At 39.3% G+C, this 12,261-nt stretch overlaps 1 protein-coding gene across 3 annotated transcripts in view; it reads left to right on the top strand.

Moving 5' to 3' along the window:
* The window catches only part of ME1 (malic enzyme 1), a 190,093-nt gene extending 177,832 nt beyond the window's left edge, over positions 1-12,261 (top strand). For all 3 annotated transcript variants that reach the window (XM_068551687.1, XM_068551688.1, XM_068551689.1), the window contains exons 12-14: positions 915-1,088; positions 6,491-6,589; positions 10,600-12,261. In XM_068551687.1, coding sequence (XP_068407788.1) covers positions 915-1,088; positions 6,491-6,589; positions 10,600-10,767 — 441 coding nt within the window. In that variant the 3' untranslated portion in view covers positions 10,768-12,261. The remainder of the gene's footprint in view (positions 1-914; positions 1,089-6,490; positions 6,590-10,599) is intronic.

Here is a 12,261-nt window from a genome sequence, read left to right as displayed (position 1 = left end):
TCAAAAATGAGTAAGTTAATATTATTAATATCATAATGGATTTAGACTCAAGGTATAAGAGGGATGAAATTTATAACCCAATCTATTACCATTTAAACTATGCTTTGGGGATTTAGTGCTTTTTTAGACTTTTCAAATGCATTTCTTAGATTGTAGTGCTTTATTTGTTGAAGGTTTCCTATCCCTGTTTTAGAAGCCTGAACGCTTCCATCTGTATCGCCTCTCAGATCAGACAGACGCTCCCCTTTTGACTGGCAGTATGGAGTACAGCACCTGACAGGCCCTAAGTTCATGCCACCTTAAAGCCTGTAATACATGAGGTTCCTCAAAAATATTATGACGAAATATTAAGACCAGGAAAAAAATAAAGACAGTTTTAGACGATTATTGATAATTTAATCTTATTCTTATCTGCTAACCCCATTTGTGCTAATGAATTTTTTTCCCATATGACTTTTCAGATAATTCTTTACAATACAGAAATATATAAAATTTGTCCCAGTGATTACACTGGGAGACTGTTGACCTCTAAACTGTAACCTAAAATGTCATCCTTTCCAAGATTCAAACATTAACCTACGCTTTTGGTCTTCAGAAGCCTGTAAGTGGAAGTCTGTAGTCTAGAGATGGTTGATGGGCCCGTGGGTTGGACCACTGCCAGCAACAGGATGGTGGTCTTGGGGTCTCCTGTGCTTTGCATGCTTCTCCTAGGAGCAGAGAGGAAGATAGAGAACAGAAATAATCGCTCACTCCAGAACTTACTGCCAGCATCATGATAGCTTGCTCACACTTACTAGGAAGTCAATGAAAAATCAGACTTCTCTCTAACTACTCAGTACTTGAATTACTCTCTTACGATCCATTTGTTTGAAGATAGCCTGCCTCCTTTTTACAGTTGTGTGTCTGTGTTGCAGGGTCGTGCCATTTTTGCCAGTGGCAGTCCTTTTGACCCTGTCACTCTGCCAAGTGGACAGACCCTATATCCTGGCCAAGGCAACAATTCCTATGTGTTTCCTGGAGTTGCTCTTGGTGTGGTGGCGTGTGGACTGAGGCATATCACGGATAAGATTTTTCTCACCATTGCTGAGGTATTGTAAAATACTCTACGTTTGCCAAGGATGTAAAATCTCAGATCAGCTCATTGTAGGTTGTCTACTGTTTTATTTATTTAGTATCCCAGCTCACTCCCTAGAAGGTGTAAAGTCCAAAGAAGATCAAATCTTTCCCAGTAGAGAGTAAGGGATGGGTAGTAAGTTCACATTGAGTCACTAGTAAAGAGTGTTCTTCAGTAGCCAGCAGAAAGACTATGTTCTGATTTCTTAAAAGAGGGCTTTTTTTAAATTGCAGCACAGTTGATGTACAATATTATATTAGTTACAGGTGTACAGCATAGTGATTCACAATTTTCAAAGGTTATACTCCATCTATAGCTATTATAAAATATTGGCTGTATTCCCCGTGCTGTACAGTATGTCCTTGTAGCTTATTTTATACCTAAAAGTTTGTACCTTTTACTCCCCTACCCCTATATTGCCCCTCCCCCCTTTCCTCTCCCCACTGGTAACCACTAGTTTGTTCCCTATATCTGTGAGTCTGCTTCTTCTTTGTCATATTCACTAGTTTGTTGTATTTTTTAGATTCCACATATAAGTGACATCAGACAGTATTTGTCTTTCTCTGTCTGACTTATTTCGCTTAGCATAATGCCCTCCAAGTCCATCCATGTTGCTGCAAATGGCAAAATTTCATTCTTTTTTATGGCTGAGTAGTATTTCATTGTACATATATACCACATCTTATTTATCCATTCACTTGTTAATGGACACTTAGGTTGCTTCCATATCTTGGCAATTGTAAACGATGTTGCTCTGAACATAGGGGTGCAAGTATCTTTTCAAATTATAGTTTTGTCTGGATATATACCCAGGAGTGGAATTGCTGGGTCATGTGGTAGTTCTACTTTTCGTTTTTTGAGGAACCTCCATACTGTTTTCCACAGTGGCTGCACCAATTTACATTCCCATCAACAGGGTATGAGAAAACAAACCTTTTTTTTTTTTTTTTTTTAATCTTCACACTTTCTATTATGTTCTGTGACAGTAATGAGACAATAAAAATTTTGTTTCCAAATTATGGAGGAAGTGGTAAATATTTCTCCATGGAGAACCTACCGAGATGATGGCATTTTTTTGTTTGTTTGTTTGTTTTTGGCCACACTGCGTGGCTTGCGGGATCTTAGTTCCCCAAACAGGGGTTGAACCTGGGCCCCAGCAGTGAAAGCACCGAATCCTAACCACTGGACTGCCAGGGAATTCCCGATGATGGCATTTTGAAGATTTAAAATGACAGTCTGTTAGAGAACGAACTTATGGTTACCGGGGTGGGAAGGGTGGGGGGAGGGATAGTTAGGGAGTTTGGGATTGACATGTCACTGCTATATTTAAAATGGATAACCAACAAGTACCTACTGTATAGCACAGGAAACTCTGCTCAATATTCTGTAACAACCTAACTGGGGAAAGAATTTGAAAAAGAATAGATACATGTATATGTATAGCTGAATCACTTTTTTGTACACCTGGAACTAACACAACATTGTTAATCAACTATGCTCCAATATAGAATAAAAAGTTAAAAAAAAGAACATACCTCTAATATCTATCTATCTACATATCTATCTAATAATCTTTGTAGTACTGTACTAATATAAGCATTATGGGAAAAAAATGACAGTCTGATTTGGTATAGTGAAGTGTTTATTATTCAGGGTGCAGTGCAGAATACAGAAACCACTCTAGTATTTCAAGCAGAGAAGAAATTAAAACAGAGAATTCGGTGTTTGTAAAGTCATGAAAAGGACGGAAGTGGGCTCTTCTGTGGGCCTTCAGGAAGGATTCACAGAACAGCACAGAGCAGAGCCGGTAGGGATGCTCTATTAAGCTGCTGTTTAGAACTGTGAAGGGTCTGAAATTTCACCTTACCTGCAGGCTAGCAAGTCAGCCTGCCACAGATTCACAGATGCTGGCAAAAGACACAAAACTCTTAGGTCAGAGACAAAGGCACAAGAGGTACTGTGAACCTAAGGCTCGCATCAGTTTCCCTTGCCTCGCAAACCTCAGGGGGATGATACAGTGGTTGGACCGATATTTGTAAAATCATGAGCTTTGGGTAATCGGAATGTTCCCCAGGTTGATACGTCTGAGGAGGATGCAATTCATGAAGGAGAAATTTGAGTGAATTTCTTCTCTCGAAATTAAACCACTGTACAACACGCTAACTAAACCCAACCAAATAAAACCTGATTAATGTTCACATATCTTCATCATGCAGACAGGCTATTCTTGGCGTTGTGAAAGATTTTTATGTTATTGGTGTGATCTCAAGGAGCCTACACCCGGGGTTTCGCGCCTTGGTGTCATTCTGTGAGAACAGAGGTCAGCCAGCTCTAATGCTCCTTTATTACTTAGGAGGGCTTTTCAAAGTTGTTCTTACATTAAGGGAAATGTAGTCCTTGTCTTTTATACCAGACACATCAGAAGAAGAAAGATGATCTTTTTACTCGTGGAAGCCAGTGTTTTCTTTCCTAAATAACTCCAGCACCCTCTAGTGACAAATTTCATGAATAAAAAAGTCTTTCCATAAGTCTACCCAGGGAAAGTAATAATCACTCTCAAACACCTTTGAAGGATAACAGTAAGATGTGGTGAGGTTACTGGTGTTATTCTTATCATAGCCAGCTATCTCTCCGGCTGAATCTTGGCCTTTCCACCGTTCTCCTCTTAGGCTTCAACACGATATTCTTGTTTTTCATGCCACCTCATTGTTTTCTTTGTCTCCCTTTCAAGTACCCCCCCCCCCTTTTCTTTTAAGATTTTTTTGATGGGAACCATTTTTTTAAAAGTCTTTGTTGAACCTGTCACAACAGTGCTTCTGTTCTATGTTTTGGGCCTCTGGCCGCAAGGCATGTGGGATCCCAGCTCCCCGACCAGGGATCGAACCCCTACCCCTGCATTGGAAGGCGAAGTCTTAAGCGTTGGACTGCCAGAGAAGTCCCTCAAGTTCCTTTCGACTAAGCTTCTTCCTAGTATTCAGTTTTTGTCCTCACTTTTCTCTTTCCTTTTAAAGTCTACTTTCAGAGATCTCACGCATTCTCTTATTTCCATTCTCGTCATCCTAAAAGGGGCCAAATCTGTGTATCCCTATTCTTATCTTTCACCACATCTCCAGTGACCCGATGGGTATTTCCACCAAAATGCCCTGCTATTTCCTTAAATACAGATGTGGAAAACCATTTCTTATCTCCCCTCGCCCTCAATATCCGCATTTCTGTTCGCAACACCTCCTTTCTAAGCAGGCACCAAAGCTTAGAAGCCTGATGTTCGTTTTATCCGCCCTCAACCCAAAGCCTTTAAACACACCAGGCATGTGAACACCCATGTGTAACTGCCGTGTGTATCATCCTGCCTGGAAAACCCCGAGACTCACTCCCCACCTGTCTAAGCCTGTCTTCAGGTCGCGGCTTAAGTCCCACTTCGTCCTTGGGTCCTTTTGTGGCCTCTCTGACTCACTTTGACCTTTCTCCTTAGCCACGGCTGTCTTTAGCAAGCACTTCATTTGATTCCTAGTTGTATTATGCTCTCGAGAGTTTCACGTATTAAACAATCAAGTCTTGCCTTATATTTAAATTGTATATTATCTTCTCTAAAGACGGAAGGTCTCCCATATACTTCTTTCAAAACACCAGTAGCACTAGTGCAATACTAAAGCACGTAGCAGAAACTTAGTAAATACTTATTGAATTAAATAGAACTAGTAGTCAGTAGTATTTATCAGTGAGAATAAATACAAAATACCACAGACAGAGCTGTAGAAGGGGCAAAAAGAAGAACGTTCTTGTCTAGATTATATTTTGTAGTTAACAAAAGTAGCATGTAAGAGATCTAGGTGAATGTTTTGTTTGCCCACCCCAAATCTAGTAGCTGTTAGGATTATTGTCAAAGTACTAATTGGATCTCTTATGGAGCTAGTAATCTCATGGATTGGCACCAATCTCAAAGACTATTCCTGCACATTTTTATATCACAAAGAGATTTTTGGCTTTCTCGGTCCTCTGGACAGTCCCTTGGACCTCTGATGCTCCCTGGGGTCAGCCCTGCTGGCCCTGAGCGGTCTGTACGCAGCCTGGAACACTGTCCCCTCCCTCCTGTTCACATCTGGGAGGCAAACCTGGGCCTCCTGCCCTCACACCCTCCTCCTAAGTCACCTGCTCTGTGTTCTCGCATTCTCCTCACCCCACCCTTTCTGCTATCTGCCCAGAGGGCTCTAGAGAGATCCCCACTGACAACAACATCTGGAGGAAACCGATTCATGTGAGTCACTGGATAACTGAAAACCCAGGTAACTTTAACGCTGACATAATACTATTATCTAACGTATAATCCAAATTCAAATTTGCCAGTTATCCATGAAAAAGACCTTTATAGCCTCTAGACTACTCTTTTCATCTGCAAGAGCATTTCAGCCTTTCTGTTTCTTTTGTGGCAATGACATTTTGAAGAGTACAGGCCAGTTGTTTTTTACAATGTTCCTCATGATTTAATTTAAGTTGTATGGTTATAGGGTTTGGTTTAGGTTTCCCTAATAATTGAATCCTTCTCAGTGAATCACATCAGGAAGCACATAATGTCAATTTGCCTCATGTTTTTAAGCTACTTTATTGAGGTGCGATTGACATAACAGAAAGCCGTATATCTTACAACTTGATGAATTTAGAGATGAGTAAGTATACACCTTTGAAACCATCACCACAATCCATGCCATAAACAAATCTATCACCTCCAGAAGTTTTTTCCCACCCTCTTTATTATTATCATGAATGTGTGTGTGATAAGAATATTTAACATAAGATCTACCCTTGTAGCCCATTTTCATGTCTACACTGTTTCCTTTAGAGATAGGGAGTGGCTTGGGGACAGCCAAGGCTGAGGCTAGTTAGGTGATTTGGATAATCCAGAATCTGTATCCTGCTTGCCATGTGAGTCAGAAGTAGCTCTCTCAGCCTCCTGCTCTGCCTCCCGTGCAGGAGTATGTGAGCTGGGAGCAAGGCCTGACCAGCCTCTCCTCCTCTGTTTTCAGGGTCTGTTTCCATCACTTTTCTCATCCTCCTCTGCCTTCCTTACCCTTCTTCCCCTGTCCCTCTAGTGCATCAAACAAGAAAGCTGCCAGCATTTCATGGTACCATAGAAAAGGAACTGGGTTAAGAGGAAACCCAGATGCTCATCCCCATCTATTTCACTATTTGTCTTCTCCCACCGGTCACCAAGCCTCTCTGAGCTCAGTTTTTCCATTGAGAAAGGGAGAGATGCAATTGGGTGATGGCGTTAATGGGATCTTCTTTTATCCACGACCGTTCACCATTATCCTCACAACTACCACATTCTATGGTATGAAGTATTTTTTTGTCTTTTTTTTTTTTTTTTTTTTTTTTAAGGTTATAGCTCAGCAAGTATCAGATAAACACTTGGAAGAGGGCCGGCTTTATCCTCCTTTGGACACCATTAGAGATGTTTCTCTGAAAATTGCAGAAAAGGTAAAACCACTCTTGTTGAAGCCTCATTATTTTCCCTTCCACCTGTGGCTGAATGTGCATGTTTAGGTATTAAAAATCCACTTCCTTGAAATATCTGTATCAACTTATTATGTCAGAAGTCAGAGAAACGAGGCCTGGTGCTTCGGCAGAGCTTAGGAACTATGTTTGATCCTTAGAAATGGGTTGAATCATTAATTTCCCCATCCTTTTTCTCTCCCATAATTCAGATAATTCATCAGGGTTTCATTTCAGCTAAGCCTCCTCCACTTGGCCTGTTTTTTGGTTGGTATCTTCCATATGACACTGAGATAGTCACCACAGTATTGCACATATGGTAGAGTGACAGACCTTGAACCACCTGCCTTATCCATGTCTCTGTGGATGTGTGGCACCTTGAAAATCACAGTTGATTATACTGGGCAGAAGGCGAAACAGTGAGGACAGAGAACTCAAAGCTGGCTGGGGTGGCGGGTGAGCTCTTCAAGGAACTAGCCAATTAGAACCTACATTTTCTACAACTAAGACGAGAGAGAAACTGACTCTTTTTGCAGGCTAGTTGTATTCATTTACTAAGGCTGCCATAACAAACTGCCACAAACTGGGTGACTTAGATAACAGAAATTTATTTTCTCACGGTGGCTAGAGATCTAAGACGAAGGGGTTGGCAGGTCTGGTTTCTTTGGAGGCCTCTCCTTGGCTTGTCGATGACCACCTTCTTGCTGGGTCCTCGTGTGGCCTTTCCTCTGTGTTTGCACATCCCTGGGGTCTCTTTGTGTGTCCAAGTTTTCCGTTCTTATAAGGACACCAGTCAACTTGGGTTAGAGCCCGCTGGAATAGCATCATTTTAACTTAATTATCTGCTTAAAGGTCCTATCTCCAAATACAGCCCCACTCTGAGGTACTAGAGGTTAAGGCATCAACATTTTCAGGTGACGTATTTCAGCCCACGATAGTCGTCATATGTTGAAACTAGGGTTTCTCAACCTCAACGCTCCGCACACGTGTCTGGGTAACTCTTTGTCACGGGGGCTGTCTTGGGCATTGTCAGATGTTTAGCAGCATCCGTGGCCCTTATTCACCAGATGCCAGTAGCCTCTGCAACAGGTGTGACAACCGAAAATGTCTCCAGACATTGCCAGATGTCCCCTTGGAGGCAAATTTGCTCCTGGCTGAAAACCAAAGCTATTAGCAAGTTTATCAGAACAACACCATTTAGATTTCATATGTCATGATTTATTTTGTTGATTCAGGGTAGATGCTTCAAAAACCAAGTAATCCTTCAAAAAAAAACTTCAGATAATCTGCTTGGTTATCTATTTAGGAAAGAGTATGCTTATGTTTTCTCCTAATTTGTATCTACTAGTTTTAAACTAGTTTGAATTATTAATACACTGAACATCACATTATCACTTTAAGTTCATTTTGAAGGTTTCAGTGCAAAGGAGTAGCATATGATCAGAGAGGTAAGTAAGAAGACGAGGGACAGCAGGAGAGTATGAAAAACTCAGATATGACAACTAGAAAGAGGAACGAACGCTGAGTGGATAAACAGAAATTGGGAAACCTGGACAAAGAATCAGCTTCAGGAAGGAAGGTGATATAAGTAGACTGCAGGTTTGTGGTATCCGTGGGAGCGGCTTGGCCAAAAGGTTCGTTCTGGTTTTTCGTAACGTCGTACAGAAAAACCCGAACGAACTTTTTGGCCAACCCAGTACGTTCAAATGTACAATTCTAACAAGTAGATGGTGATGACTGAAACTTAAAGAGAGGCTGGATATAGAGGTGGGGGATCATCTACATGTGGTAACAGGTGAAGCTCTCATCTTCCAGAGAGTCTGGCATTGACGAGAAGGAGAGAGTGAAGATTTCACTGAGAGAGAGCATCGTTAATACGGTGTGTCCTGGGAGCAGAAAGAGGAATGGATTTCTGCAGAGTCCGTCAGGAATGAAACAGAACATTTTATTATAAAAGTGATACAGCCTTTGCAAAAGAGGCACAGGGGAACTTTTTGGGGTGATGGAAATGTTCTGAAACTGGATGTGGTAACAGTTGCCCAACTCTGAATTTATAGAAATAATTGGATTATACGTTAAAACTGTTGAATTTTGTGGTCAGTGAATTGTAACTCAAGAATATCTGTTAAAAACATAGTAATACCACATCGTAGGCGCTCTGAAAAATAGAAAAGAGGAAAATACCTGATATTCTACTTTTCTAAAACAAGCATTGTCATCATTTTGGCGTGTGTGTTTGCTTGCAGTCTGTTTTCATTTGTTTGCTTTCTTTTCTAACACTGTTGTAATAACATGTAAGGGTGTATTCACATACTTTTGATCATGCTTTTTTCATAAACATTTTTCCATAATACAGCACAGTCTTTATAACTTTAATTTTTTCATAAATGCATAATTTTACATTGAGAAGAGATACTTAATCATTCTGATATTCTTCAAAATCACGCTTATTCAAATAAGTCTGTCATACAAGTAGCTCCTTAATGACTGCTTTCTTAAAAACTGGAGTGAATTAAAGAGCACATATGGAGTGATTAATTTTGACAACAGGGAGAATCCATTCTTCAACGAAAGCAGGGGAAGAGAATGTTTGAAGATGTGGAGGAGACGGTTTGAGTTGAGGAAAAGAGAAATTGAGATCGTTCTCTTTGATCAGTTGGAATTTTCTCAGCAGAGTGATGAGAGTCAAATGGAGACTTGACACGGGAAGGTTTGAAATTGACTTTGGGGAAATTGATTTGAGACAAAGTTTTTTTAGTTCGTTTTTGATTTTTAAAGGGTAAAAGCATAATGTGCAACCACATGGGCCCAAGTAAGGTTAGGGAAAGAATGACATGGCAGGAGACAGCTCTGAAAGGAGAAAGCCAGCACTGAGCGTTCCCCACAAAGACGTGGAGACAAGGTTCTGTGATACCAGTAAGGCACAGAGCATGGAGACTGGCTCCAGAGCCCCGCTGATCAGAATCAGGAGACCCTGGGATAGAGAAAGAGGTTCCGTAGGAGGCCGTGGTTGGAATCGGGATTGCTGAAACTGCAGGGTATCTGAGTTCAAACTTAGCAGGGATTTTAAGGTATTTAGTTCAGTTAATTATCAGTCAAGTCATTTCAAGGCTGTTAAGACTGACTTATCTGAGAAATTTTGGTAGGATCACCCATGAGTAAATCTGTACTATTCACACTTTCCTTTCTTGCTGATATCGTAGTCTACTCTTGTTACATGATTTATAATTGCATTTTCACTTTATATCTTCTTTGTGATTATGTGTTCTTATTATAATACACTTAATTTTTTGGAAACAGACAAGATATAAATTAGAACTTAATTTTTTGATACATAAAAAAATTCTTTTTTTTTAATTGAGGTATAGTTGATTTACAATGTTGTGTTAATTTCTGCTGTATAGCAAAGTGATTCAGTTAAACATATATATATATATATATATATATATATATATATATATATATATATATATACACACATTCTTTTTTTTTTCATACTCTTTTCCATTTTGGTTTATCATAGGATGTTGAATATAGTTCTCTGTGCTATACAGTATGACCTTGTTGTTTATCCATTCTATATATAATAGTTTGCATCTGCTAATCCCAATCCGTCTCTCCCTGGCCCCTCATTCCCCCTTGGCGACCACAAGTCTGTTCTCTATGTCCGTAATTCTGTTTCTGTTTTGTAGATAAGTTCATTTGTGTCATATTTTAGATTCCACATATAAGTGATATCATATGGTATTTGTCTTTCTCTTTCTGACTTACTTCACTTAGTATGGTCATCTCTAGGTCCATCCATGTTGCTGAAAATGGCATTATTTTGTTCTTTTTTTATGACTGAGTAGTATTCCATTATATATATATATATATATATGTACCATACCTTCTTTATCCATTCATCTGTTGATGAAACAGATAAAAAATTTCTGACATGTGCTGACCATCATCTCTATCCATTAAAATAATTAATATTCTTTTCTTATTTCTAGATTGTGAAAGATGCATACCAAGAAAAGACAGCCACGGTTTATCCTGAACCCCAAAACAAGGAAGCATTTGTCTACTCTCAGATGTATAGCACTGATTATGAGCAGATTCTACCCGATTGTTATTCTTGGCCTGAAGAGGCCCAGAAAATACAGACCAAACTTGACTAGTAGCTTAATAGCTGATATTTCTAACTCCATTAATGAGGTCTTGAAATCTTTCATAATTTTCAAAGATTGGAATCTTTTATAATGATTCATAATATACTAGAGTAAGATAATTTTACTTTAACAATCTAAAAATTTATGGAAGAATATTAATATACTTTAGGGTAAACATCTCACTAGACAATTTTGCTTCATTTACTTTATGGTTATTTATGGTTTCTATCTTAATTATTTTGCCCAAGTTCTGTTTAAAAGCTATTGTAACTACTACTGAGAAACCCATCATTTTTACATAGGGAGCTAAGGGGAAGGCTAAAATTAGTAATAAATTGATATCAGTATTAAAACCCATAATTCTTTTGTTGTTCATTTTATTAAAAATCTACTTTGTAAAAAAAAGATCAAAACGAATTTAGGCATAGACGAACTTTTGCTAAAAACAGAAACAACACTTACTCTGTTGCCTAGAGAAAAACAACTCCTCAGGTATTTTTATTCCAATCCTAGATTATACCTGTTCTTTTTGTGCAGCTGAATTCTAACATTTCTAAGAAAGACCACTGCTGTTTACAATGCCTTGTGCAGCCTTAGATTTTCATGTTCTTTCGACATTGTTCCATCTCCTTATCACCTTGGTCCTCAGTCAGAAATCCCTTCGTAAAAGCACCTTTCTTTCCCCCTGACCAAATACCCTGTCTCAGCTCCACACCATTGCTGCTGGGCCTTTGTGGACCATGGCCCTATCCTGAGGTTGGTGCCTTCAGCTGAGCACAGCCTGAGAAGTGGGCAGAGCTGAGAAGAGTGGGTGAGCTCCTTGAGAAAGGGCTGCCTGTGGAGTTGACGTCTTCAGACAAACATCCCCAGAGGCAAGGCAAGCTGGGTTCCCAACTGAGTGACCTGGCCTAAAGTCCCCTTGATTAGCTCAGGTAATTAAGAGCTCATTGTGTTACAGCAAAGTCACTTTCCTCTGGGTTTGAAGAAAGTTTTGTAACCACTTCCCCAATATCAGAAATTATCTTTACATCAGATATTAAAATATTCTAATTACTATCAGTAGTTACAGCCCAGAAATGAATGTTAATTTCAGGTTTTACTTTTGAAGTTAATAATTGAACCAATGGAAACAACTGTAAATTCTTAAGCTCAGGTGCAGTAACATTTACTATTTATTTATAGAATTATATGGAGACTTTTTTGTTTTTGAAGTAATGCTTTTAAAGAGTGTAAGAAGGTGTTCAAGGTAAACTATAGTAGTACATGATTTCATTAAAAGTTGAAGGTTACACAAGTTGTTTTAGGTGTCAGTAGAAGGGGTAGGGGTATTTCTGACGGTAACGTTTAGTCAAGGGTTTCCTCAATATAGTTATTTTGAAAAGATCCGGAATGCCTATTTCTCGTCTAGTTTCCATGTTGTCTTGTAGCTCTAACTAAATGTATTTACTTATGCAAAGATTTATTAAAGCATAGAAACAGTGAATGAATAAAATTATAAAATAA

Source organism: Eschrichtius robustus, chromosome 9 (assembly GCF_028021215.1).
Source record: "Eschrichtius robustus isolate mEscRob2 chromosome 9, mEscRob2.pri, whole genome shotgun sequence".
Lineage (NCBI taxonomy): Eukaryota > Metazoa > Chordata > Mammalia > Artiodactyla > Eschrichtiidae > Eschrichtius > Eschrichtius robustus.
This window is presented reverse-complemented; position numbering and strand designations above follow the sequence as displayed.